The sequence below is a fragment of the Nyctereutes procyonoides genome, unplaced genomic scaffold (assembly GCF_905146905.1).
Source record: "Nyctereutes procyonoides isolate TBG_1078 unplaced genomic scaffold, NYPRO_anot_genome, whole genome shotgun sequence".
Taxonomy (NCBI): Eukaryota; Metazoa; Chordata; class Mammalia; order Carnivora; family Canidae; genus Nyctereutes; species Nyctereutes procyonoides.
The window spans coordinates 6681786-6709459 of NW_026575133.1; the positions used below are offsets into that span (position 1 = coordinate 6681786).

Consider the following 27674-nt stretch of genomic DNA (forward strand, 5'->3'; position numbering starts at 1 on the left):
CGCGGAGTGGGCAGGGGTCCAGGAGGCACTGTAGGTCCCAGATGTGACAACAGAGTAGTGGAGGCCACGAGGAGCGCAGAAGTCTCGCCTGCCCCGGCCTGGTCAGGAGGAGGCGAGCGGGAAGGGCCCTGCCCGACCCCAGCCTCTCCCCTGCCTCTGTGCGCGTGCACGTGTGCGGCCCCCTGCGCCTGCCCGCGCACACGTGTTCAGACACAATGGCTCAGAGGCCAGGCCGCCGGGCAGCCCACTTTGTACTGCTAACGAGGGGGCCGTAATTACAGGAAGGGGCAGCCGGGCAGATAAAAGGATACAAAATTTCAACATCTGTTGCCATAAAGGGATAAGGAGAAGTGAAACGCAAAGTATCAGTTTGGTGTCAGCAGGCAGAGAGCCAATTTCAAAGAGTTCAGGGGGACAGTGGGGACAAGAAAGAAAGGAAAGAGGGGGGAGAAAGAAAGAAAAAAATTACAGGGTTCCTTAAAGAGGTAAAGGAAAAAAGAAAATGAAAAAATCTGTCAGTAATACTTTCAAAGGAGAAGGCAGGTACTTTAAACAGGGCAGTTCCCTAATCACCCAGACCTGAGGCCCAGCCCGCCTGGGGTGGGGGTGGGGGTTGGGGGTGGAGGCGGAGGCTCCCGCAGAAACGAAGCCACACCTGGGCCAGATGGGCGCCCCGGGTGTCCTTGTGCCCTTGGTGGGGCCAGGCTATGCGCCGGACACTGGCTCCTTCTGCAGGCCATTAGAAAGGGCTGCAGCCAAGCACCCATCACCATTCCAAACGCCACTAGATGCTCCAATAGGCATCTTCACTCAACCCGAGGCTCCCAGATCAGGTCCTGGCACATGGTGGCTGACTGGTGGTCCTACGGGTGCTCTAAGGGTTACCCACTCCAGCCACAGGGGCTAGGGTCAGGGCAGTCTCTGTGGCAGAGGTGCTGTTTGCACTGCAGGGGGCAAGCAGGATAGAGGCAGGGAGTGGGTTGGGGGTGGGGATCCAGGTACAGGGGGCAGCAAGAGCAAAGCCTCAAGAGGGGAAACAAGAGGGCACCTGTCAGAATGTGTGAGAAGTCTACTTCCCCCAACTTTGGCGAGAAAGAGGAGACTCAGGGGCTTTAGGATAGAAACGAAAGAGTAATGAGGAACTGGGATGACCCTGGCCAGAAGGGGAGGTGAGGGGATGTGTGTTGGGGACATACACAGTCACACATATACAGGGCAGCACAGTGCCTGGCCAAGGACTTGAACTTTCAATGTCCTTAGCGTGGCTGGGGTCACCTAAGCCCACCCTTATCCCCTTCCTAGTCCCCAGGCTGGCTTAGGGCTGTGGCTGTACCCACTAGGATACCTCCAGGTCTGGGATCACCAATGCTAGATCTAGCTCAAATGCCCTTGGCAGAAGCGTAGAACCCATAGCGAGAGCAAGCCCGGGGAGGAGGGGTGTGTATGACATCAGGCCAGTCCAACCCCAGGCGTTTCAGCAGCTGGGAGGTACCCCACATAGATAGCACCTTCCCCGGGACCTAGCTGAGGCTCCTGCTCAAATGCACAGAGGACACAAGATGGGCCTGGATTCCTTCAAATCCCAGGCCCAGTTCCTCGGGGCCTGATGGGACCCAGAGCCTAGTGAGGGATGCCTCAGTAGTTGGCTGCTGAGAGCCTACATCTGGGCCTGAAGACCACCTACCCTTGGAAGCAGGAACACTGGCACCTCCAGGGTGGGGAAAGGTCTCCATCTTTCTCTCTGCCCGGTTTAGACAGCTTAGAAATTCCCTGTGCTCAGGCCCCACCTCCGGTTTCCAACTCCAGGGGAGAGAAAGGCAAAAGAGGAGAAAGGGAGAGAGGGATAGCCAAGCTCTTGCCGTCTAGGCCATGGCTGTCAGCCCACAGCTGCCCTCCGGCCTCTGTACTGCAGCCAGCATCTCCCTGTCTCTAGCTCATAGGGAGAAGAGTCTCTAGGGTTGATGGAACGAAAGGCTGAGGGAGCCATGGCGACTGAAGGGGGCCCCAGGCACTGTGAGAAGTGACAGTGGGTGCCTGAGAGACAGCAGGGAGAAGGGCACAGCCAGGCACCTCACCTCCCAGGTGTGTCCCAACCCCCACCGTCATCCTGAGGGCAGCCCCAGAGGGGTGATGCTCAGAGCAACACTGCCCCTCCAGCATGCCTTCTCCCCCCTGCCCCCCCGCCCCCTCAGTCACAGCACACACATAAAAGAGAAAATCCCGGCGCTCCTCGGGTTTCAGCAGTGACAGGTTAAAAGCAAAGAATCCACCCAGCCCTGCACAGCGCCCCGCCACCAAGTCCTGCCGGCGATGCCGCTCCACCTTCCAGATTGGCCTGTCAGTCAGGCTTTGGCATTATTGAAAGATCAAACTCTGTCCTGCCTGTTCATTACCTTAATCCTATTTTCTACATGGCTTTATTATCTGCTTGGGCTTCTCTGGGAAAGACAGCTACAGATAGTTACCCTGTCCACCGACTTCCTCCCACCAAAAGCAGATGCCTCCACTGGGGCATCTCTCCTCGGAGCCCAGCACCATGCAGTTCTCCAAGCTTTCCCGGGCACCGGCGGGATGTTTAAACGAGGCCTGGCTCCTCTCAGTGGTGAAGAGGGGAGTCCAGGGGCCAGAGAAAAGGCAAAGCCATGTGCTGCCTGGGGTGGCACTGCCACGGGCTCTCCAAAGGGTACAGTGGTGGCTTCTTGTCTGGCTCCAGTGAGCATCACAGCCAGAGCTGTTCTGTGCCCATTCTCCCTTGGGTTCTTCCTGGGTTCTGTAAAGACCCAGTGTTTGGGGTTCATTAGGACTAGGGATTTTATAAACTAGTGCTAATCAAGGACTTGGTGCCTTATAACTACATCCTGACCATAAGTCTGTGCCCAGTAGCCCCTCCAGCAGGGAAACCACAGGCAGAAGAGGCCCTCAAAGATCACTCAAACTCTGAGCTAAAAGTGGGCCATGGTGGTGCACCCCCTACCCCCTGGCCCATTTGCCATCCTGGGCGCAGGCCAGGGAGGATGCCCGGCACAAGGTCCAGCCACGACTAAGATGGACTTTCAGCAGAAACACCTATCTTGTGACCTGCAGCCTTACTTACTGTCAAGAGCCCTCTCTATGCCAGGAGGTGAGCAGGACGACTCACCTCTGGTGGTGTTTAGAGACAACCAAAGGTTCTCTAAACATCTCCACAGGTGTTTGGAGAATTAAAAAGCTAAGCCTCTACAAACTCTAAGGTCCTAATGGAGAAGGCAGCAAGTGAAGAAGAAAAGAGTGAAGAAGACAGGTACTGTATGGGCACTTTTTCAAATGTTTCCTCATAATAGTTCTGTAAGGTAGAGATAATTAAATCTCATTTACAAACGTGGAAGCTGAGGCCCAGAAAGGCCCCCTAACCCCAGAACTAACGAGCAACAGAGTCCATTCTAGAATCCAAGTCTGTCCGACCACACAGCCTGTGCTCCTATAGCTCCTCGCAGCCTCCCCCATCACACACCAGAGGAGGGGTTCCTTTTGCCTCGGCCCTGGAACAGAAGCAAGAAGTTTCCAGGGGCAGGCGCTGGGCAGGGCCAGCCAGGGGAACAGCTCTCACAGACTGCGGGTACTCCAACATCTCAGAGGCTACAGAACAAAGGAACCCTTGGAAGTTTTAGCTGTGCTGGCAACAGTGTGATGTGACCATCTGGCTACATTAACAAAAGCAGAGGATCTAGAATAAGGAAGAGGATAGCACCTGCCACTCACCAGCTCACACATGGTGTGTTCAGCACTCAGTTATGAACATCCCATTTCAAGAGGGATCCAGCCAGATAAACTGGAGAAACTCTCAGGTGAGAACGGTCCTAAAACAAGTAGGAGACCAACACTGCAGGTCACCCACCCAGCTATTCCTCACTTTCTTGCTGACCAAAATCTGATTCTGTGCCCCCATACCTCCCCCACTGCCAATATGCATGTGAGGGAAGCTGGCCTCTTCCTCAGGCCCAGGAGGACAACCGGACTGGTCATTCCATTTCCCTTGCCACAGTTTGGTTTGGGGTGAGTACTGGAACATACCTTTGGCTCACTAAATATGCTTGGGGGGCTCCTCTAATAGGTTTCCCCATCTTAAAAAGAGATTGCAGGCAGGGACATGCTCTTTTCCTTCCTCCTTCCCCCTTTGGGTGCTGCCTTATAAGCTGGTAGAGCTTTTGTGAACAAGCCTGAGGGTAAAGGCAAAACTGAGCTTGACTGAGATGACCAAGGAGCAAGCTGAGAAGATGGGCCCTCAAGCTTTCACTGTGCTGCCAAACCCGTCAATCCTTGAACCTGCGAACCACCCAACTCCTGGACTGACTCCTTATCACTTAAGATAATAATAACCCCTTTATTGCTTGAACCACTTTGAATTAGGTCCTCATTACTTATAGCCAAAAGCACCCTAACTATGTTTCTGAGCAACAATTGAAGGTCCTCAGACTTCTGGCCTGATAAAGAGAAGACGCTGGAGGAACAGGACCAAAGTTTTGAGATATTTAAAAGCTTGTCTTCAGAGGCAAGGTTCAACTTGCTTCTTGTCCAGGAGCTGTGATCCTGGAAGCAGATCAACCCTCAATGAAGGGCAGGCACAAGAACTCTCAGAGCTATCCAAAAGATGGAATGTGGTATCTGTGGAAGTTATGAGTTTCCTATCCCTGTCATTCAATGACCACCAAAAGAATGTTGTAGAGAAAACCATATTTAATGAAAACCTCTCATGTGTTTTAAAAAAATCTTTTGGAAAGATTGACAATACAACAGATTTTTCAGGGAAAGAAAGGATATGGCTAATACTTTCCTAAGGAGACAGAGAGAAAAGGAGACTTGCTAGAGCAACTGAGGCAGGAGACAGGCCAGCAGAGCACACCTTCACTGCTTCTGTAAATCATAGCACTGAAAACTACAATGTGGGGGCCTGGGGCTAGGGGAAGATTTTTCAGACTTGATACCAAGAGCACAATCAACAAGAGAAAAAGTCAATAGTCTGGACATCATAAAATTTAAAATTTTGGACTTTTCTCCTATGTCGAGAGGATAAAAAGACAAGCTCCAGACCTAAAGGTATAGGCAAACCACAGGTCTGACAAAGGATTCATATCTAAACATAAAGAACTCTCAAAACAGTGAAAAAAACTATACTCAATTAGAAAGTGGGCAAAAGACATAGCAGAGATTTCACCAAAGAGAATATACAGAAGGCAAATAAGCACATGAAAAGATGTTCTTCATCATTAGCTCTTAAGGAAATTCCAATTAAAGCCATGAGATACCACACCTATGAGAATGGCTAAGAGAAGAAGCAGTGACAGTTCCAAATGCTGTTGAGGATGTAAAGAAACTAGTCTCCCATACACTGGAGCTAGATCATAAAAATGGTACAGATATTCAAACTATTTAGTGTGAGGCGTTATTCCCAGAGAAATAAAAACCTAGGTCCATTGGAGAGCTTATATGGAAATGTTCATGACAGCTTAATTTGCCATAGTCAAAAACTGAAAATAACCCAAATGTCCTTCAGTGAGGGAGTGCTATTCAGGGGGAGAGCGCTTTGGCACATCCCTACTGAGCGACCACAATAAAGTGCTACCAGCATATACAACAGCTGCTATGGCCCTCATGGGAATTATTCTGGAGGAAAAACAAATCTCAAAAGGTTACATACATTATTTCACTTATTGAATACTTTCAAACTGACATGATTATAGAGATGGAGAACATGGAAGTGGTTCCAGATGTCAGGGAAAGAGGGAGCATAGGAGGGAAAGGGAGGTAACAGTGGGAGCATAAAGGAGATGAGGGTTCCACAGTTCCATACCCTAACTGTGATAATGGTGACATGGATCTACACCTGGGATAAACCTGCACAGAACTAGACACACACACACACACACACGCAGAAATGACTACAACCCAAATAATGGACTGTGGGTTATACCAATGTCAATTTCCTGATTCTGATTTATACTATATGTTATTCTATATATTATCTAATGTTACACAGGTACCTTGCTGTCCTATTTTTGGAACTTCTTATGAATCTATAATTATTTCAAAATAAAAATGAAAACCAAAAAAAAAACAAAAACTCAACAGGATGGTAGATAGTCTGGTGGGAATGTGTCAAACCTGCCAAGGCAGAGAATTGTGAGTAAAATCTGGATATATTTTAACTGTTCTGTATCATTCTTTTTATGGATCCGCAGGTCACTTTCAAAATTTCTTTATTTTAGGATAGATGGGATTTTATGTAGCCACATAATCAGGCACTCCTTGGAGAAAAACTCCAAACTGTTGTCGTTATCCTAATTTCTACGTGAAATTTTTATATTATGTGAAGTCATTATAAACTTCCAAGCTTTTCCTCGAGCAAACTCATGAGGCCAGGAGAGCATGCACTCGGAGGCGGTCAGTGGGTTGTGGGCCAGGCCGAGTGCTTCCCAGCCTCCTCCTGGACTGCCGGGTGGCCAACTGAAGCTGGGGCAGGTCCAGCCAAAAGGTCTTTGCTTTGCCTCCCTGGCTGCTCCAGCCCCACCCCCACGGAAGCCATGGTGGCTCAGGAATCTCTTACCTGTTGAGGTCCCAGATTCTTAGGGGTGAGAAGTGCCCACAACAAGCCGTCCCTGTCACAAAAGAGCTGCCAAACAAAAGGAGAGCAGAGTCAGGTCTGGCTTGTCAGAACTTGTGGCGGAGATGGCTACACAACTGGAAGTGCAGTGCTCATTCTCCAGGGGAATCACAGAGTTGAGACAGGATGAGAGAAATGGCTGGGGCGGGGTGGGGGGGGGTGCGTTGGGAGTGGCCACAGGAGACTAGTGGCAGTGCAAGGAGGATAACAGCCCCCCAGGGGCCCCACAGGATCAAGGACAGCAGGGCTCACTACTCAGAAGGGTCTCGTGGTCTCTGCCCACCAGAAAGAAACACCTCTCTAGATGTACAACCAACCCTCAGGCCAAGGGAGGCAAGTTTAGAGACTCTATCTCCCCAGAGTTACTCTTACAGCCCTAAAAAGCTCAATACATGCCATCTGCAATTTCACTTGTAGGTTGGGGCACAAGGCTGATGGGCACAAGGCTTGCTGGAGCACCAGGATCACACCTGGGAACTAGGTGCCAGACCACACCTTTGTTGAGGACTTGCTGGGTGGAGAGGGGCACCTGCAGGAACCCCAGCTGGAAGACCTAACTGTGAACAAGAGAGTTGAAAGCAGTCCTGTCACTCAGGAGCCCTGGGGCGGGGAAGGGCCATGTCCCTGCAGGTCGGGTGCTAGGGGGAGGGGGGCTAGACAGACTAATGACACGTTAGCCGTGGGGGGCAGCAGTCCATCCGCCCTGGCTCTGCCCAGCACCTGTGGCTCTCTGGTCCTAAGTAGGTCAGGGAGGAGACAGATTTCTGTAGTGAGGGCTCCAAAGAAGACAGTGGCTTTGGCTGGGGGGAGGTGGCCTGCTGGCCGCTGACAGGAGAGGTGTTAGGGCAAGCATTGGCCCAGTCCCTGATTTACAATCAAAATTGCAGGGCAGATGTCTGCTTTTCAACCCCAGGCTGATAAAAAGGCCACATGAGCCCCCTGGGGCTTCCATGCCTCAGAGAGCCAAGACTTCCCCTAGGGACATGTTCCATCATCCCGCCTTCCTCTGGACCTATAGGAGCGCCAGCAACCACTCGACCAGGATGTTGTGTCAAAACAGCCACTCTTTCATGCCCCAAGTGACTCCCAACCTGGAAAGCAGCCACTGGACACTGAAGCCCCAAACTACAAAGCTAGAAGATGTTGTCCTCACCTCCCTCCCCTCAACATTTTTCTCTTGAGGGTAATCCATTTATAACTGGTAAAGCCAATTACCTTGGGTTGGAAACATAATAGCCACTTGGAAAGCATTCGAGCGGGCAATTGGGCTCTTCAGACTTTTGAGGAGTGCAAGCCAGGTGAGGGGCACCGGCACAGATGCACAGACATCTCTTAAGGAGGCCTGTGGCAGGCCTGTGATTAGCCACAGGTCTAAATTCGTGAGGAGGTAAGTGCAGATGAGGGGGAGCGGAGGAGCACCTGAACCTGAATCTGCCACTTAGGCAGTTCCCAGAGCCTGGGGTGGGGCTGCAAACACCCTCTCCTGGGACTCCCCGGGCCCATCCATCTGCCACCAGGAGGAGTGCAGCTCACCTTCATAGCACACAAAGGCCTTTCATGATTGCCTGGACCAGCACTCATAAACGTGGCTCTCCGAAGGCCGCCCTTTCCCATTGCCCAACCATGTGGCTGGTGCAGGGAGGAAGAGAAGGAAGGAAAGTCAAGAGCCCCCATGGAACGGATGAGGACCTACGAGGTCATCAAATTTAACCCTCAGTACGAGCCTTGTAAGCAACAGCCAAGCAGCCCTGGGGCCAGGTCCTGCGGGGGACACGCACCAGGACTCCTACCCAAACCAGGGGGCCTGCCCGGACTCAGGGGGGGAGCTGGCTGCAGACACAGCACTGTTCCTCCCTACCCGTGGCCCCGCTTGCTCCCCGTCTCACCCTCCCATTCCCATGGACTTCAGGGAGCATCAGGAAAAGCCACAGACCAGCCACATTCAAGGTCATAAGGTTATAAGGGTGTAGGAGTCTCCCCAGTTGGGGAGACACACGGAGCATGGGAGGAGGAGGAGACCAAATGCGCTGTCCTGGGACCCCCGCAGAAAGCCTCACACCACACGGGAAGTTCACTGGGTAGAAGCTAGTATTCCCACCGCAAAGGAAGGGAAACTGAAGTGCCAGCCAGGCTCCCAGGAACTTGCATGAACTCCCTCCACACACGTGCTCCCTGCCCTGCCCAAGGCACACCAGGTAGGGTGCTCCCAACGGAGGCTGAGGGGGTGGGATGTGCCATGGCCCCACGAGCTCAGCCCCCACCGCGTCACCTGTCTGCACGATGCTCTCCGGCTCCCCGGGCCCCAACCCGCCTTGGTCCGCCAGCAGATCTTCCGCGCCTTCCGCCGTGCTCTGCACCACAAGCGCCCAACGTTCCTAGCAAGGGCTCGGAGAGGCAGGAAACCGACACCCCCCCCCTCGGTGGCGCCCCCGAAGGGACTTCTTTGGGACCCCAACGCCGCCGTAAGAGGCCTTTGTGGTCATCTCAACTTAGAGTCTGAAGTTATGAGAAAAGCCAGCTCTCCTCGGAAGGGGAAGAAGATTCCAATGGCTTTTGCCTCCAGGCCCATGTCTTCCTCAGAGGCTTCCTGGGGACGGGGACGGCACACCTGTGCGCAGGCAGAAGCCCGACTCCCCCAGGGGCTTGACCAGCCTTCTTCTGAGTCCCTACCACACTTTACCTTGCCCTCAGGGGATGAATGGTATTTTGGGGGGTTATCTCCCCATCTTCCCTTCAAGATCACGGACCATCCGGTGGCTCCTGTGTCCTCTGGTGCCAGCACAGTGCCTGGCCTAGAAGAAGTACTTGGCACAAGTCTGGGAACTAGCCTGGAAGGGCCCTCTGGAGCTCGTAGCCAACATGGCTGGGGAACTAGTCACACGAGCTGTGGCGGGGGTCCCTCTGCTTCCTAATAATTCTTACATCACCAGACTCAGATCTGAAGGACACAGGATACAGTCCTACATGGCCAGGGCACCGAAATCCCTCCTAAGCACCACAACCAGATAACAGATGAGAAGAACCAACAGCACCTATGAACTCATGTCAACGTGCATACACACTCTCGTACAAGCACACACTCTCCCAACTCGAGGGTCTAAAAGTCATTCTGATTCTGGGTGCCTGGGCAGCTCTATCTGTTAAGCATTGGGCTCTTGATTTCAGCTCAGGTTATGATTTTGGGGTCCTGGGATCAAGCTCCATGTTGAGTTCCCCCCTCACTGGGGAGCCTGCTTCCCCTTCCACCCCACCCCTGCTCATGCTTTTTTTTTTTTCTCTCTCTCAAATAAATCTTTTTTCTTAAAAAAGATCTTATTTATTTATTTGACACAGAGAGGGAGAGAGAAGCAGTCTCCTCGCTGAGCAGGGAGCCTGATGTAGGGCTCAATCCCAGGACTCCGGGATCATGACCTGAGCCAAAGGCAGACATTTAACCAACAGAGCCACCGAGGCATCCCTCAAAAAAATAAATCTTAAAAAAAAAAAAAAGGCATTCTGATTCTGTGAACTCTGCTCTCTTCAGATGAGAAGCCCCCCTCAGGAGCTAGGCTCTTCCCCTTTCCCACTTTGCCCTAGACCTCGCCCAGATTCCTGACCACCCTTCCTGGCCCCTGGGTCCTGCCTCCAGTGTGCCTGGCATCACAAAGATCATCAGGCCCAAGAAGATGATGCAGGAGCCTCCACATCGGAGAGAGAGACCCCAGGAGAAGTAGGGGTTCTGGTACTCAAACTGAGGAATGGAGAACAAGAAGAACCAGAAGAGAAGAGAGAGGGAGGAAGGGAAACCACTCAGGCATGAACATCTGGGGAGAAGGTAGGTTCTTGTGCCTCTGCCCTCCCTCCAGGCCATCTTGATGACACTAGTCATTCGTTGAGCACCAACTCTGTGCCACGTTCTGAGGAAGGGGTTCAGAAACCTCCTGCCATCTCATCCTCATAACCCTGTGCAGAAGGTACTGCTTGCCCTATTATATGGGCCAGACAACTGAGGCCCGGGGAGGGGGACACCCCGCTCCCACCCCACCACGAGACGACTAGAGGGCTGCAATAGGAACCCTGGCCTAGCACCTCGGACCATGCCCGGCACCCCGAGACCTCACGCGCTTGCCGGGCGAACAAACGGACGGCTACACACACAGCTCCACCTGGAAGAAGAAAGGGGCGACTGAACGGCTCGGAGGCGGCAGCAGAGTGGCGTGCTTCGCAGCTGTGCCCTGTGGCTGGCCCAGAGCCACCCAGCTGGCCCAGGCCCCGGCCGCCCCTGAGCCGCGGCTGACACACTTTGGCAAGGGAGGCCACCAGAGCTGTCACATCATTCACCAACATGCCCATCAAGTGTATTCAGTTCTCTTCAACCCGCATTGGCATTTTAATTACTGTTGGGTAAACTAATTTGTACAAATGAAGGCCAGGTTGCCTAATAGAATATGCAAGCTCTCTGACCTCTGACAGGCACTGACACGAGATACAAAGGCCGCCGAGGAAGGCTTTTTATCTGAGCCTTATTACTCTCTATTACTCCAATTAGTCAGGCTCCAGTGCTCCTAATTGGAGGAAAAATTGCAATTAAATCAATTTTTGATGGGCTGCAAGTGGGCTCCCGAACCGCCCTGCTTGTGAAACAGTGATATTATAGCGGCAAAGGTCACGGGCCCCATCGGCACCTGGGGGCCCCCCCGAGTTCCCGCGGCCCCCTCTGAAAATGCCTCAAGGAAACCCTGGCCCCTCTGTTGGCGTGGCCGGCAAGGGTGGGAAGGAGGGAGTCATTAGAACATGTCAGGTCTCATTGCGGTGGCCGCCATCTGCTAACCTGTGCCACTGACATCATCACAGCAGCTCGTCCCCAAGCAGGAATGCAGCGGGAAGGTCACACAGACTGGCTGGGCTAGGGCAGCCGGGAGCAGGAGTGCAGTGACAGTGCTGGGAGGGAGGGCCAGGGGAGTGGGAGCAGGAGGGCAAGGAAAGTCAGGAAGGGGACAGACACAGGCCAGGCCTGGTGAGTGCAAGGCCTCCGGCTCCCAGTGGGTCACCCCGGGCCACCCAAGGGGAAGGGAAATTTATGTGTCTGGGAAGGGGAGGAAGAGGCAAAGAAATCTTGTTCTCTCTCCAGCAAACATCCCACACTGCAGTTAGGGAAACAGCCTCCTGAAGGCTGTACACGAGACTAGAAGGCTGAGGGGCACATCAGGAGCACACTGGGGGGCTCACCATCCACAGGAGCACCTGAGTAGAAGGGCTGGGGGGTGCCAGAACTAAAGCTGTATGACCAGGGAGGGGATGGTAAATAAAACTTTGTTCATCAAACGAGGACAAAAAGACCAAGAGGCCTATCTGAAGCTTGAACGCGTCAAGTTTAAGGCAAGAAGGTCCGTTTCACATAGCAACTGGCATACCATTATCTCAAAGAAATGGTAGAGATAGAAAATATCAACTCAAAAGCCAACTTCATGAATGACTGAACCAAAATGGGTTAACAGAGAAGGGAGGCCTTCAAGGGGTCAAGACCAAAAATATATTAAGTAAATGATGGTCCATCTACTTAATGGAATATTACACAGTCATTTAAAATGATGGTCCTGGGCAGCCCGGATGGCTCAGCAGTCTAGCACCGCCTTCAGCCCAGGGCATGATCCTGGAATCCCGGGATCAAGCCCCACATCGGGCTCCCTGCGTGGAGCCTGCTTCTCCCACTTCCTGTGTCTCTGCCTCTCTCTCTGTATCTCTCATGAATGAATTAATGAAATCTTAAAAAAAAAAAAAGTGACTGGATCCAAAAGCAGGTCCAGCTCCTACAAAAAAAAAAAAAATAAAATAAATAAAATAAAATGATAGTCCTAAAGGGTACAGGCAAGGTGCTTAAGATACTATTACAAGAAAAAAAGTAAAGGATAAACAGCCCTAGTGCAACTATTTTCTAAAAGCCTATGCATAGGAAAGGAAAGAGCGGAAAGGAACATGCTTAGATGCTCAAAGTGATTATGTTTGGGCAGTAGAGTAATTAACAATTCTTTCTTCTAAATTTTATTTTCCAAATCTTCTTTAATGAGTAGGTACTACTTTTTAAAGCGAAAAACATATCATTTATGCCTTGTAAGGGAAAATACAACATAACTGGACACCCCTATCTACTAACCCATGGCCAAGAGCAGGTAACCCAATAGTCCTGTTAGAGCAGGTGTCAGCAATGGCACACCTTGGACTGAAGCTTTGGGATTGACCAGAGGCCCGAGGTTAGTCAGGAAGCCTACAGTAGGCCTCTTTCCTCCCAACTAGGCACTGACCATTAAGGAGCAAGATCAACTCCTGATTGTGATAGCTGGTAGAGGCCTGGAACACCCTGCTCAGTACACACTCACACACACTCACATACGTACACACACTTCTCTTAGCTCAAGTGCATCAAGACAGGATGGTGCAAGTGGCCACCCAGAAGGTCAGGCTCTAGACAGAGTGTCCAGAGGCTGGGTCTGTCTAGAGCCTGGGCTCCAGTGTTCCTACTCCCACTGCAACCATAACAAACAAGGGCCAACAAAGCAAGTTTGCTGCTACTCCATGGATGAGGGCAGTCCTACAGCTGGAAAATGCCTCCAAAGAAACACACATGGTCATTTTCCATTGTACCAATGGCAAAAGCTCAGCCTGACCAAGGATGGAAGATCCCGGCCCAGGTTAGAGAAGAGGAATCTTGAAGTAGCTCCTCCCAAATGTACACATTCCACTCAAGAAGTAGGAACTTAGAAAAATTTGAACAATGGAAGGACAGAATAACAGAGAGGAAAAATGAAGGACACCAAAAACAAGAACTCACTGTGCAATCTATGAATTAAACAAGATGTGCTGGGGCTGCAGGGAGAAGAGCTTCTATGCTCTATTTTCCATCTGCACGGCCTCTAAACACAAGAACTGCTCCATCGATCCTGAGAGGAAGGAATGGCATATATGTTCCAGTGCTGAAGGACAAGCTGGCTGGGTCAGACTTACTGAGAAATGATGACACAAGATCCACACAACTGTGTGCCCAACAAGAAGCATGGGAAAAGTAGAGATCAGGATGGTTATTATTTGCAGACAATATAATTGCCTACTGAGAAAATCCAAAACACTAAACCAAAAAAATGATTATACTGAATAGCAGGGTTAGCATGCTGTGTACACAGTGAAAAGGGGCACAGCCTCAGGGCTCCTGGCTCTACCACCTAGTAAGTATACGATCTTGGACGAGTTATTTAACCTCTCTGAAACCCAGCTTCTTTATCTGTGAAACAGAAATAATAATAGTAGCTAGACATGGGCTTGTTGTAAAAATGACAGGAGATAGGATACGTAAGCAGTGTGTGACACAGAGCAAATACCCGCAGATGCTAGCTATTATTATACATCAACAATCACCAACCAAAATCTAACTAGAAATCCATTCACAAAAAGGAATTAAAAAATTGTAAAGTAGCCAAAAATAAACCTAACAAAACCCCAAAAACACTGCCAACGAAAAACAAGATAGGCCCATATGAAAAACAAACAAACAAGCCATAAAGCTTTACTGAAGGACATAGGATTACTGAGTAAGTAGAAAAAGATACCACATTCCTGGTCTCAGATCTAAACTGTCCCTTCTTCCTTAATTAATCTATAAATTCAATACAGTCCCATCCAAACAAGATTTTTTAAAAATATTTTTTCTTTATTTATTTATGATAGTCACAGAGAGAGAGAGAGAGAGAGAGAGAGAGAGGCAGAGACACAGGCAGAGGGAGAAGCAGGCTCCATCCACCGGGAGCCTGACGTGGGATTCGATCCCGGGTCTCCAGGATCGCGCCCTGGGCCAAAGGCAGGCGCCAAACCGCTGCGCCACCCAGGGATCCCGAAACAAGATTTTTTACTTAATCAATGGTTTCTAAAATTCATCTGGAAGGGGAAATGCACAGGAATAACCAAGAGATATATTTTTTTTAAAGAACAGAAGGTTTTTTTAAAAAGATTTTATTTGGGGGGCATCTGGTGGCTCAGTTGGTTGGGCATCCAACTCTTGATTTTGGCTCAGGTCAGGATCTCAGGGTTGCTAGATCAAGCCCCACCTCAGGCTCTGGGCTCAGTGGGGAGTGTTCTTGAGATTCTCTCTCTCTCTCTCTTTCAATCTCTCCCTCCCTCCACTCCTCCCCCCACTCTCTTGCTCTCTCTCTCAAATAAATAAATAAATCTTTTTTTTTTTAATAAATAAATCTTTAAAAAAAGATTTTTAAGTAATGTCTAAACCCAGTAGCGGGGCGGGGGGTAGCTTGAACTCATATCTCTGAGATCAAGAGTCACATGATCCACTGACTGAGCCAGCCAGGTATCCCAAGAAAGAAATTATATCAAACATACTCTAAAGTTGAAGTATTATGTTCATGCTGCAACAAATAATCAATGGATTAGAATAAGAATCCAAAGCTATACCCATATATTTGTAAGGAATTAGTAAATCCTAAACATGGCTTTTTTTTTTTTTTTAGGGTTTTATTCATCTATTCACGAGAGACACAGAGAGAGAGGCAGAGATATAGGCAGCGGGAGGAGAAGCAGGCTCCATGCAGCAAGCCCAATATGGGACATGATCCTGGGACTCTAGGATCACAACCCAAGCCAAAGGCAGACGCTCAACCACTGAGCCACCCTGGTGTCCCTTAAACATGGCTTTTAAAGATAGTCAATGAAGAGTGAACCAATCAGTAAAGGATAGAAACACCACAAAATACACATTTGGAAAGAAGATAAAATTAGAGCACTACCTCAGAGCAGACCTCAATTCCAACTGGACTTAGGAGATAAACTTTTTCAAAAGCTACATGAAAGACCATAAAAGTATTAGAAGAAAATACAGAAGATCCTTTAAAATCTTGGAGGGGGAAAGACATTTTTTTTAATTTTTTTATTTATTTATGATAGTCACACAGTGAGAGAGAGAGAGAGGCAGAGACACAGGCAGAGGGAGAAGCAGGTTCCATGCACCGGGAGCCTGACGTGGGATTCGATCCCGGGTCTCCAGAATCACGCCCTGGGCCAAAGGCAAGCACCAAACCGCTGCGCCACCCAGGGATCCCGGGAAAGACATTTTTAAGAAGAAACTAAACTCTGAAGCCGTAAAGAGAACAGAACTCCTCTCCAAACAACCAAGCTTTCACATGACAGAAGACATTATCAATGTTGGCTGAAAGGAATTACCAAATATATATAATAGTCAAAATGTTCACACCCAGAACATATCAAGAAATCTTATAATTCACAAAGGAAAAAGATAGATTAATGAACAAAAAATTTTAAATAATTTATCAAAAAATACACGTGGCCAAGAAACAAATAAAGCTCCCAGTAATCAAATAATTACAAGTTAGACCAATAGCAACAATGGCTACATACACTTCTAGAGCATTTACCATGTGCCAGGCACTGTTTTAAGCTCATCATATGTGTATATCAGTTCATTTAACTCTTGAAATATTCCTACATATTTGATGATAGTTTTCCAGGTATAATAATAGTATAGTAATTACATTTTTTACAGCATCACCACCTTTCAGAATACATGATGAAATATTTATTTTTATAACATTTGCTTCACAAAACTACAGTAGGGGTAGTATATGGGGAATACTCAACAAACAGGATCGGCTAAGAGTTGGCAATTATTTTACTGCTATATATTTTGAAATTTTCCATAAGAAATAGTTTTTTTTAAGTCACTATGAGATATCAACTACCAGTGTCATTCATTCCCTTTTACAGATGAGAAAATTGAAGTTTAGAGAGGTTACATAACTCACCGAGGTCATACAACTACTATGTGGAAGGACTCAGGACTTGACCTCAGCCGGGTAGGCTCAAGTCCAGCTCATAATCACTCTTCTATAATCACTCCCAAAATTAACTAATTTTTTACCCAACAGAGAAGCAAAAATTTTCTTAAAAAAAAAGAACTGGGGGCACCTGGACAGTTCAGTCAGTTAAACGACCGAGTCTTGGTTTCCACTCAGGCTGTGATCTCAGAGTCATGAGATTGAGCCCCGCGCTGGGCTTCACACTTAGCATAGAGTCTGCTTGGGACTCTCTCTCCCTCTGCCCCTCCTCCTCACTCTCTCCTGCATGCGCATGTGCTCTCACTCTCTCTCAAATAAATAAACAAATCTTAAAAAAAAAAACAACCTGGAGGGCCTGGGCGGCACAGTTTACCCAACTACCTTCGGCTCAGGTCATGATCCTGGGGTCCTAAGATCCAGCTCCCTGCTCAGTGGAGAGCCTGCTTCCTTCTCCCTCTGCTGCCCCTGCTTGTGCTTGCACTCTCTCTCTCTCAAATAAATAGAATCTTAAAAACCCCACAAAACCCCTGATATTATCCACTCCTGCTAAGTCTAAGAGGAAATAGGTACTTGTATACATTGTTTGTGGGTGTATATATTCTGATACTGTCCAACTAGAGAGCAACTGGCAGCATCTAAAAACTTCTTTAAAGGCACCTACCCTTCAACCCAGCAAGTCTCTTCTAAGATCCTTAGAAGGATCTTTCCTAGAAAAACACCTGACCACATCCACTGAGGCCAGACAAGCTCTGGTGTTTTTTCAGGTTTGCTGATGAACATGAGTAGCTGGCATGTGAATAGGGGCATGAGGTGGGAGGATGATGGGAACCATTAAGATCGACTGGGCCTCCACAAACAGAAGAGAGCAGAGCTCGCCTGGAGAACTGCTCAGATAAGCTAGACATAAACACGTTTATTTTAAAATCTAATTCCTTCTAAACATACTCTCACATTAACAAACCACAGAGGGACCTTGAAACGCAGAGTTAATCCAGATTTGGGCAGGCACATTAAGTATTTATAACACCAACAGAGAAGAGAGATGAGGTCAGGTCAAAGAAAAAAATGTGTGACCTATGGTTTCTGAGGCCTTACATCCCTAACCTGCTGTCATATTTAGGCCCCACACTGGAGTCCCTAGAGATGGACCTGGCTCTTATTTTTATTCTCAATATTCCACAGGAGAATGTGAGAAGCACCAATGTCATTTTCATGTGACAAGCATCAAAGCATAATCAAGACCTTCTAGAAAAAGGTTCTTTCTGATGAAACAAAAGTCAGGAGAGCCCATACACATGACCCACCCACAAGACTGTGTAGCCTTTCCTCATCCAATGGCCTCATAACTCTAGCAAGGCTTAAAAGAGAAACTCTAATGACCCACCAGTGAAAAAGAGTCCCATGGTGTCATACAGGGAAGTAGAGGGTGTAAGTGTCAACCTATGGATTCCCTGCCACCATCTGCATCCCTGGACCCCTTCCCTTTCACCAAAACAAGGCAGGGGCAGGGGAAGTGAAACACTACACTCCTCAACCTTGTCTGATGGCTGTGGTATGTTCCACCATCACCTGGAAGGCTATGGTGGAGGGCGGAGGTGGTTGAGGAGAGGGAAGGTGGGGGGGGGGGGTCATGGAGGTCGATAGGCCAGTAGGGCCTGCTGTGCATTATAAATTATACACAGTAGGGCTTCAGAAGTATGACCCATGACAAGAAAAGAGAGGTGTCTATGTACACAGTAGGTGAAGTCTAACCCTCAAGAAAGGAGGACTCTGTTGCAGAGGAGGGCCAGCAGCAGACCGTGATGTGCAAATCCAACTAGGAACTAGTGTCCCCTCCTTCTAACAGGAGAAAAGGACCCAGAGTCCTTGCTTTGGCCACACAGACTGAGCCTTACATTACAGGGAAAAGTGAGAAGCCAAGGTAGCAGAGAAGGCCCCGGAGGTCCTTACCTGGAAGACTTCCATCACAGGGCTTTGCAGAAGGCAGAGTTCCAAGGAACCTTCTCATTTCAGATCTGTTAGCAGCAACAGGAATCTTGACCTGAACTTTGTTCCTCCCCAAGATTTCCCACCCTCTTGACCACAGCATAGGGGAGGAGAGGCAGGAATCTGTCTTCCATCCTTTTCAGCAAGGAAAACTATACTCCCTGGAGTGTCATTCAGGCCTCCTGCTTGTTGTTTCCCTTTGTGGGAGGCTCAGCCAGGTCAACCCCTGTCATCCCAGGCCCTGGCCCCAGACTGTCCTCTCTGCCCCGCTGGCAAAATGCTGGGCCACTCACTGTTCAGGTGTCTAACATCACGTACCACAGCCAGATCCTTTCCCCCACACAGGTTAGGAGGGTGGCAGGTTTTTGTAAGGATGCCATTAACAGCTTCCAGAGGAGGAATCTCTCATCAGTAGAGCAGTAATAAAATGAGGAAGAGGAGGTGAGAGGCTGTAGTTGGACAGTTCTCTCCAGACTCTTGGTTTGAGAGCTGGTGGCCAGGGCTCGGAGTTTGGTCACTATCCACGCACTAATGCCATTCACATAAATATTTTGGGGCCAGATGTCACGGAGTAATTTGGCCTTCTGAAAACAATATTGTTCCCATTGTTCTTTCTGCCCTATAATCTCCCTCCGTATGTGTGATTCCTGAGAGACCTCCTCCTTGGCCACACTTAATGGATCAAGGGGTAGGCAGCTGACCCAACTTGGGCCAATGAGTCTCTGCCCTGGGATTTTGGGAAGCCCATCATTCTCCATGACTTAAACCATGAGTTGCCAAACTCAGGGGCTCTTGGCATCCCCAGAATAAGCTGGTAAGTGGGTGGGGGAGGGGGGAAAGGCATGGAGGTCGAGGAAGAAACAAAGATGAGCACCCCAAAAGGATAAAGTTCCGGCTACACCATAGCCTCCATCCAGGTCCAGCCATTCCTGGGCCCAGCTGTATTTGGGCTCCTCCTTGGGCTTGGTTGCTCAGCTTTACCCTTGGGTTTCATGAGCCAAACATCCCCCGCTTTATTTAAGTTAATGTGGATTTGGTTTCTGTCACTTACCAACACAGAGCCCCTGTTCAGTAGCTGCTGAGCTTCCCCTAATCTGAATGTTCCTCACTGACAGATGCACAAAAGGCTTTGCCAGGCACCTACTGGACACCGTGAGGCCTGGTCGAAGATACCTTAGCCATCGAAGCCATAGCCAGTGTGTCTACTAGAGCAGATAAAGCAGGGCAGCACAGATTGGCCTGCAACTTCGAAAGGGGATGAAGTGGTCTCTTACCCTGAGGCCCAAGGAGAGTGCCGGGAAAAAAGTCTTCTCTCCCACTTCCAGGGAAAGATGGGGAGGTGGTCTGGACAAGAGCAGATAATAAAGGCATCTGGCTGGCTCAGCCAAAAGGAGCATGTAACTCTTGATTTTGGGGTCATGACTTCAAGCCCCACCTTGGGTGTAGAGCTTACTTAAAAAAAAAATTTTTTTTTAAAGAACAGATAATAAAGATGTGCTTGAGGGACTAGATGATCCTTTCGAAGGCAGAAAGCCCTGAGGCTTCTTGGATCCCTGTTGACAGGGTAAGAAGAGTACAAGTCCTGCCTGAACTTACAAGGCACCTCTGCTGGGCCAGCGCCTGGGGCCCTTGGGGAGCCAGCTGCCTGATGGGGTGCTCATTAGAAGATGCGGTCCAGGTATCTAGCAGACCTGAATTACAGGTGCACACAGAACAATGGTAAAATGGAGAGGAGAACTTGGAGGTTGATTCTCTTTTCTCTTTATGTGTGTCTGAGAGTTTTCAAAAATAAAAATTTGAAAATACATACACTCACACACATACAACAGTAACACCTTGTAACCCCAAGCAACCTCTTTGTTGCAGCTCCTTTTCTCTCTTCCCACTCTGACTCAGTACTAACAGCCCCTAAGGTGAGGGGAAAAGAAATCTGGCCATATGAGCAACTCAAATATTTCACTGCTGGATCCCTCTGAGTGACACTCAAAATGCAGGAGGAACCAAGCAGGAAACCCACACATAGCAGGTACACCTTTTTCTTTCTTTTTTTTTTTTTTAAAGATTTTAATTATTTATTCATGAGAGACACAAAGAGGGAGAGAGAGAGGCAGAGACAGGAAGAGGGAGAAGCAGGCTCCATGCAGGGAGCCTGATGTGGGACTCGATCCCAGGACTCCAGGACCATGCCCTGGGCCGAAGGCAGGCGCTAAACCACTCAGCCACCCAGGGATCCCCAACCTTTTTCTTAAAAAACAAAAACCAGACATAAAACAAGAAAGACTCCATGCATACCTAAAAGAGTCCCCCAAATCTCTCTCGCTCTTTTTTATTTTTTAAGATTTTATTTATTTATTCATGAGAGACACATACACAGAGAGAGAGAGGCAGAGACACAGGCAGAGAGAAGCAGGCACCACGCAGGGAGCCTGATGTGGGACTCGATCCCAGGACTCCAGGATCACACCCTGGGCCGAAGGCAGGTGCCAAACCAATGAGCTACCCAGGGATCCCCCCTCTCGCTCTTTTTAATGAAGCTGAACCTAGGTCAGGAAATCATCTAAAGTCAAAAATCAGAAACCAGGTATGAAGAAACCAAGGCCCATTCATGGAAAACCAGATTCTGAAACATAAAATAATAAACGATATCATATGTCCTATAAAAACTCTATAAATACACCACCATATATTCCGTAAATAGACGTGTATATGTGCTGATGCATGTCTACCTATATCTCTCTACATAAAAAATCTGAAGCAAAACATGACATGTATTTGAGCTTCATGTTCCTCTGAAGACTCATCTCCTTACAGGTAGCCCTGTAGCCAGCAGCCAGCCTATTCCTATTCCTCTCTGAGCTATTCAATACCCTCCCCAAGACCCTCAAATTCCAACCAGCCCCTGCTCTTCATAAAGCCTCACCTCCATGCTCCTGCTCAGGACTTTGTCAACAGCCCTCGCCTCCCCACTGCCAGCCTGCAGGCACCAAATTCTACCTCCTAAGGCTCCCTGGTAGGCAAATAACTTGGCATATTTATTTTCTGGGAAAAGTCAACCCCTCAATGTTTAATTTCACCTCTTTGGAACATTGGAATAATGTTCCAATAATAATAATCATGAGCCACAGGGAAGCATTGGGGCCAAGGCAGTAGCTGACTCAGCGCCATGCCCACCATCAGCGCCACCAGGTCCTCCCTTGATGTACCAAGATTTGGGGCAGGCTGGGATGTGGCACCTATGCTACCTGTGATCTGTGGGTATACACATGCATACACACCTGTAAACCACCACATCATAGACTTCTGATAGAAAAGTCTACTTCCCTCCCCACCATCTTCCCCAGATTAGATCAGATCACCTTGTCTTTCCACCTAGTGTTTCTCATCAGAAATTAAAGGTTGGGGGGGATTGCCAAGTGGAAACTCCCACCTTAAGGTGTATCAGCCAAGTTAGATACCAAGAAAGTATGTGCCAGGCCACTGATTTCTTTCCCATTGAGTCTCCACATCTCACCCCGACCTGAGCAACACAAGGAAGAACACAGTAGAGATGTGCATATCCATCATTGCTGCCCCCCAGCTCTTTCAGAGCCCAGGGCCAGTGGGTGGCTGCTGGCCATTCAGCCCTCAGCTGCTGCCTGTCCGAGGTGGAAAGCTATGCCGTGGCTCAACTCCCAGGTGCTGGTATTTGGCTCCTGGGAGGAGAGAGAACATGGGCCCAGTCACAGCCTTGGGAAGAGGTGCAGGCCCAGCGGGGTTGTCTTGGCCTCACCACCCTGTGCTGAGAAGGCACATGTAAGTGCATGCACACATGCACACACACAGACACAGCCTGTGTTTGCTCCCTTTGGTAAGGGGGCACCCAGGATGCCACCCACGTACTTACACGGACACACCCACTGCCACTGCTCAAGGTTTCCACTCCTGAGGAGGACAGGAGAGCAGGTCCGTGGCCACACTCACGTCCCACACATACATACCCAACTGCACGACCTGTGAGCACGGCGCCCACAGGAGTCTCTACCCAGTCTCACTGGGCAGTTGTGATTTTTAGCCAGCCCAGGTGTTAAGCCATTTTGTCCCCCGTGGCCCTGTCTCTGTCCCTCCCCCTGCCCTCCCATGGTAAGTGCTTTCAGGCCACACAATGAGTAGGAGGAGGAGAAACATTTCTATTGAGGAAGGCGTTTTGTTGTTTCATCCCAAGGGAGGGGCAGGGTAGGGAAGTGGGAGACCCACAAATTTCTAATAAGCAGTTTTTCTCCTCAAAGCTAAAATGATTTTAATTGCTTAGTGGGAACAGTTTATCATGGGGGTCTCTGCCCCCCCCCAAGCCTAATTGACTTACTGAAGTTTAACAGGGGCTTTCACCTGGAGAGACTGTAATTATTCCCCCCATCCCACATTCGTACCTGGACTCTCCCCACAGGGGGCCTTTGTTCCCCCTAAATACAGCAGTGACACAAATGTCCTCAGCAGCAGGGGGACACAGGGAAGTGGTAATTTTCAGCCCAGCGCAATTAGCTGAGGGCTTTTCAGCCTTCCCAGTGAATGGTAGGGAAAGTTCGGCTTGTGGGAATGGTGAGCCAGGCTGCTCTGTGCAAGTCAAACAAAAGAGGCCTCTGAATTGGGCCCCATGGTGAGCCAGACCAGAGCTGGTGGGGGCAGCTGGGACTGGAGCCTGGACGAGGGACCTACATCAACACCCACCCAATCCGAGTCTTCTAGTCAGGGCCAGTGGCCCCAGAGAGCTAGATTTCTGAGAGGTAGAGGCACACAGGATGATATCATTGACTTGTACCTAGCACCACAGCCCTTTATTTATGATGCAAAGAATAGGGAAAGAGTGTTAGAGCTGGGGGAGGATGAGCTGGGGCGGAGGGCCACAGTGCTATGTCTGTCCGGCTGTCCCCAAAGGGCCTGGGGCTGGAGCTCACATTGCATTTTGGGCCTTCATGGATACCTCCGAGTTGGGAAGTTCTCCTGGGGACCAAGACAGGGAGACCCAGGGCTCCTTGAACACTCATGTCTACTATTGCTATCACAGCAGCCCCTACCGCCCAGCTAAGCAGAGGAAAAACATCCCTCTGCTCAGGGTGGCTTCAAGGCTAGAGAGGCACAGGTTAAGGGCAGCCAAGGCTTATCTGAGGTCAGTGCTGAGGTGCCCAAAGACCAGAAATGTGGGCTCCAGCAGTGGAAATAACCGCTGATCCAGGAGCAAACAGGTCTGCCAGCCTCTCAGGACTAGCCCTTAGGAGAGCCCTGATCCTGGAGCCAGGAGAGAAAGAAGCAGTTCTGGAAAAAGTGAAAAAATGAGAACCAGAAACAGAAGGGCTGGTGGATAAACGAGCTGTGCATGGGTGAGAGAATGAGGAACGGAGGTTGCTGCCAGGCGAGAACACCCAGGACAGAGGCCAGGGTAGGCACCGAGGCGGGCAGCGCCGTGGCTCAAGGGAAGGACCGAGAGCGGGGGTACAGGAGGCTGGCATCCAGTGCCAGCTCAGCTGCTCACAAGCTGGCTCACCTCTGGCAAGCCGAGAACCTCCTGGGACCTCACATGTCTCTGTAAAATGGGAAACAGGACAATGTTTTCTAATTTGTTTAAAAAGCAACAGAAAACTTGTGTGAGCTAGCATCTCTGAGAGATTTACAAAACTGGAAATGGCTGGGGGTGGGGTGCTATTCCATGTTAGCAGAAGTAGGGTATGGGGGAAGCCCGCCCAAGTGGCCCCCATTCCTCCTGCCTTTGACACAGACCTTCAGCACCCTGTCTGCAAACCCCAGAAACAGATCGTCCCCAGGCCTCCTCCGCAACTAACACTCCAATCCAGCAGAACCTGGGGCTGATGAAAAGGAACAAAGGCTGAACTGCCCACAGTACACATACTCTCTGCAGCCCTGCCTTCCCACTGCCCCCAGTCCCTTCAGCAGGAGTGGGACTGTACTGGCCAGCCTCACCACACACAATGGAGTCAGAGAGCCCAAGTGAACTGGATTCAGGGACAACAGTGGCCAGGAGCAGTTGGAGCAGCTTGGCACATGGCTTATAGGAGGTGGTCAGGTCAAATTTAGTGCCTGTTTATCCAACCTTGAGATCTACCCACAAATACTATCACAATAGGTCATGCTACTGCCACCCTGCTCCTTCACTGGCCTGGGCTGCCAGGAACCACCGTTCCTGCCCTCAAGCAGGCAACAGAGGTTCAAAGTGATTCTCTAGAGAAGAGTCTACAAAGTAAAGGGTGGCTAGTCCAAACACCCACAATTCAGAGACATGAAAGCAGACCCTCCCCTCATACCCCACTACTCCTGAAACAGCCTCATCCCTCTGGGAGCAGCCCAGACCAACAAACAGCAGGGGACAAGCAGCCTGTTGCTTAGAACAGCTGGTCTGGCTTCTGTGCTCCCATCTCCCACTGCCTCTTCATCAGTCCCTGGGTCCCACCTACCCAGGCTGCCCTCCCCCACAGGTGGGAGATGGTGGTCTGGGGCTGCCTGGCCCTCTCACGAACAAGGCCTTGCCTGGGTCATTCCTGAACTGGAAGCAGAGAGGGGGCCTCGTCCCTTCAACAAGCACAGGAGTGTACCCATGCCAGCCCTGTGCTATGGTCTCCAGTGCTCAGGAACAAAAGCAGAACTCACAGAGGCCTGCCCTTAGGCAGCTGAAGGTCCAGCCAGAGAGAGTCAAGTCTTCAATTAACATTAAAAAAAAAAAAATCAGAAGACATTCAAGACCATTAACAAGTTCTAGACCCAAAGGAGAGTGAGATCCCCCAGCCCCCAGGCTGGGAAGGCAGATAGTGTAGCACAGTAGTTAAAAAGCATGAATTCTGGAATCAGATGCTGGGGCTCAACCCCTGAGCGCCTCAGCATCCAGATTTGACTTTAGGCATGTTATTTTATTTTTTTTAAGATTTATTTATTTATGATAGACATAGAGAGAGAGAGGCAGAGACACAGGAGGAGGGAGAAGCAGGCTCCATGCCGGGAGCCCGACGTGGGACTCGATCCCGGGGCTCCAGGATCGCGCCCCGGGCCAAAGGCAGGCGCTAAACCGCTGAGCCACCCAGTGATCCCCTGACTTTAGGCATGTTAAATAAGCTCTCTTAGGCCTCAGTTTCCTTCCTTGGAAGCGGGTGGTGGGGAATCTTCCCTGTCTGGGAGGATTAAAGGAACTATAAAGTGTTCAGCACAGCACTTGGCATTTAGCTGCCATCATTGTCCCCATCACTGGCCAGGCAACACAGAGCCACTGAGGACTCCCAGGTCAGAAGTAGCCTGTGTAAGAAGACCCTACCTCATTCCCCTCCTGAAGAAGTGCCAAGTACTAGGCAAGAAGACAGATGCTGGGTTCACTGTCCCCATTCTGCAGACGGCTTCAAAAAGCTACTAGCCTGTGCTGATGACAGACTGGACAAATTTAACCTGGCCAGGGCCACAGGAGAACCTGAGCCAGCCAGGGGCCCGAAAGGGGCAGACTGGAATTTGCACCCCCTTAAACTGACCACAGCCCCCTCCGTGCTGTCCCACCCCTCACTCTGCCATCAGCCTGCTGGCTGGAATGTGGGAGCCCCTGTGCCAGAAGGACCAGGCCAGGCAGGAGGCCTGGAGGCACAGGTGGTTCTCAGAGGAGATCCCTGGGCTCCAGAAAGCAGTTGCCCCACAAGTGCAACAAAGCTGGGGCTTGTTGTCGGTCAAGGCGCCTTTGCTTGTTTGGGCTGCGGCCCAGCTGGTTGGGCAGCCGGGGCAGGCCGGGGGACGCAGAACCGGGTGGGGGGGGCAACCAGTGCTTTTGGCACCAGCTTTCTTCTTCCCTGGGTTTCTCACTTTGTTCGGCATGGCAACCCAAAGGAGGCTGGGGAAAGCACTTTTCACTGCCCAGCAAATAAAGCCACAGGGAAAGGGAAAAGGATGAAAGGTTTGGGGGTTTTAAATTTTGGTTTTGGGGTATTTAGTTGGTTTGAAAAAATAATAAAGGTAAGTTGTTTCTGCAATCCAATTAATTTCAAACCCAGGATTCAGATCATAAATAGCCAACGGTGATCCCACAGCACCTAACACCTATCATCCCTCTTCTGAGACTTCAAGTCTCAGTGGTGCCAGAGTTGGTCCCAAGAGGCCTGGAAGGGAGTTGGAGTTTTTGGTGTTTTTTTTTTTTAATTAAAAAAATGTTTTTATTTATTTATTATAGTCACAGAGAGAGAGAGAGAGAGAGAGAGAGGCAGAGACATAGGCAGAGGGAGAAGCAGGCTCCATGCACCGGGAGCCCGACATGGGATGCGATCCCAGGTCTCCAGGATCGCGCCCTGGGCCAAAGGCAGGCGCCAAACCGCTGCGCCACCCAGGGATCCCTGATGGGTTTTGGTTTTTTTTTTTTTATGTGTGTGTGTGTGTGTGCGTTTGCTTTTTTTTTTTAACTTCTTGGTAGGGGATGGGGCATAAGTAGCTTCAGTCCTAGCACAAAACTCTGGGACCTCAAGCTCCCAGCTCCCCAGGTCCACACATATCCATGTGGTCCTGCCAGTCAAAATATGCATGACTTTCAGATGGAGGCTTGACACCAGGGGCTGCCAGAGTTCACTTATTCCCAAGAATCAGGTTCTCCGGGCCCCAGCTTTAGGCAAGGCCCCCTATAACTTGCAAAGGAGATGCCAATGGTTTCCTTCATTGTCTCTAGGATGAGAGCCCTCACCCACAGGTCATCCTAGCTTTGGTTGCTCCCTTCCACTGGGCCTCCAAGCACTGATTCCAGACCTTCCGTGGTCCTACTACCTTAGAGGATGAGTGGAAGGACTATTCTCACATCTCTCTGGGACAGGAGAAGTTTTCATCCAGATCTTTCAGGACATTGGACCTGGGAGCCCCTCCCTGAGCGGCTGCCTGCACAGCCCACCCACTTCCAGAGTACAGCCCAAACACCTCATGCCCCCACCCCATGCTTGCTTTGAGACAGGTGATTTCTGGTGGCATGTTTTTATCATGCCTTATTGAAATCACAAACTATAAAAAGCATGGATTTTGAAAACACTAAGATACCAAAAAGCTCCCTTGATTAGAAGTTTCCCGTCTTTCACACTAAGCCACTTGGGATGGGATACAAATCTTTTAGAAGAATGAAAACGAGTGTCACAAATCTGCAAGCACCCTTGACAGTGGTGTGGATCCCTGATTTACTGGCTGGGTGGCTCCCCTCACTTCAGGCTCTCATTTCTCCGTGGTATCTG

The 27674-nt window shown here is 49.8% G+C and overlaps 1 protein-coding gene across 1 annotated transcript in view; it reads right to left on the reverse strand.

The window, feature by feature from the left end:
* Nucleotides 1-27674, reverse strand: part of FBXW4 (F-box and WD repeat domain containing 4) — an 83075-nt gene that overhangs the window by 6255 nt on the left and 49146 nt on the right. The window contains exon 6 of the mRNA XM_055346193.1: nucleotides 6581-6646. Within this exon, the coding sequence (XP_055202168.1) occupies nucleotides 6581-6646 (66 nt within the window). The remainder of the gene's footprint in view (nucleotides 1-6580; nucleotides 6647-27674) is intronic.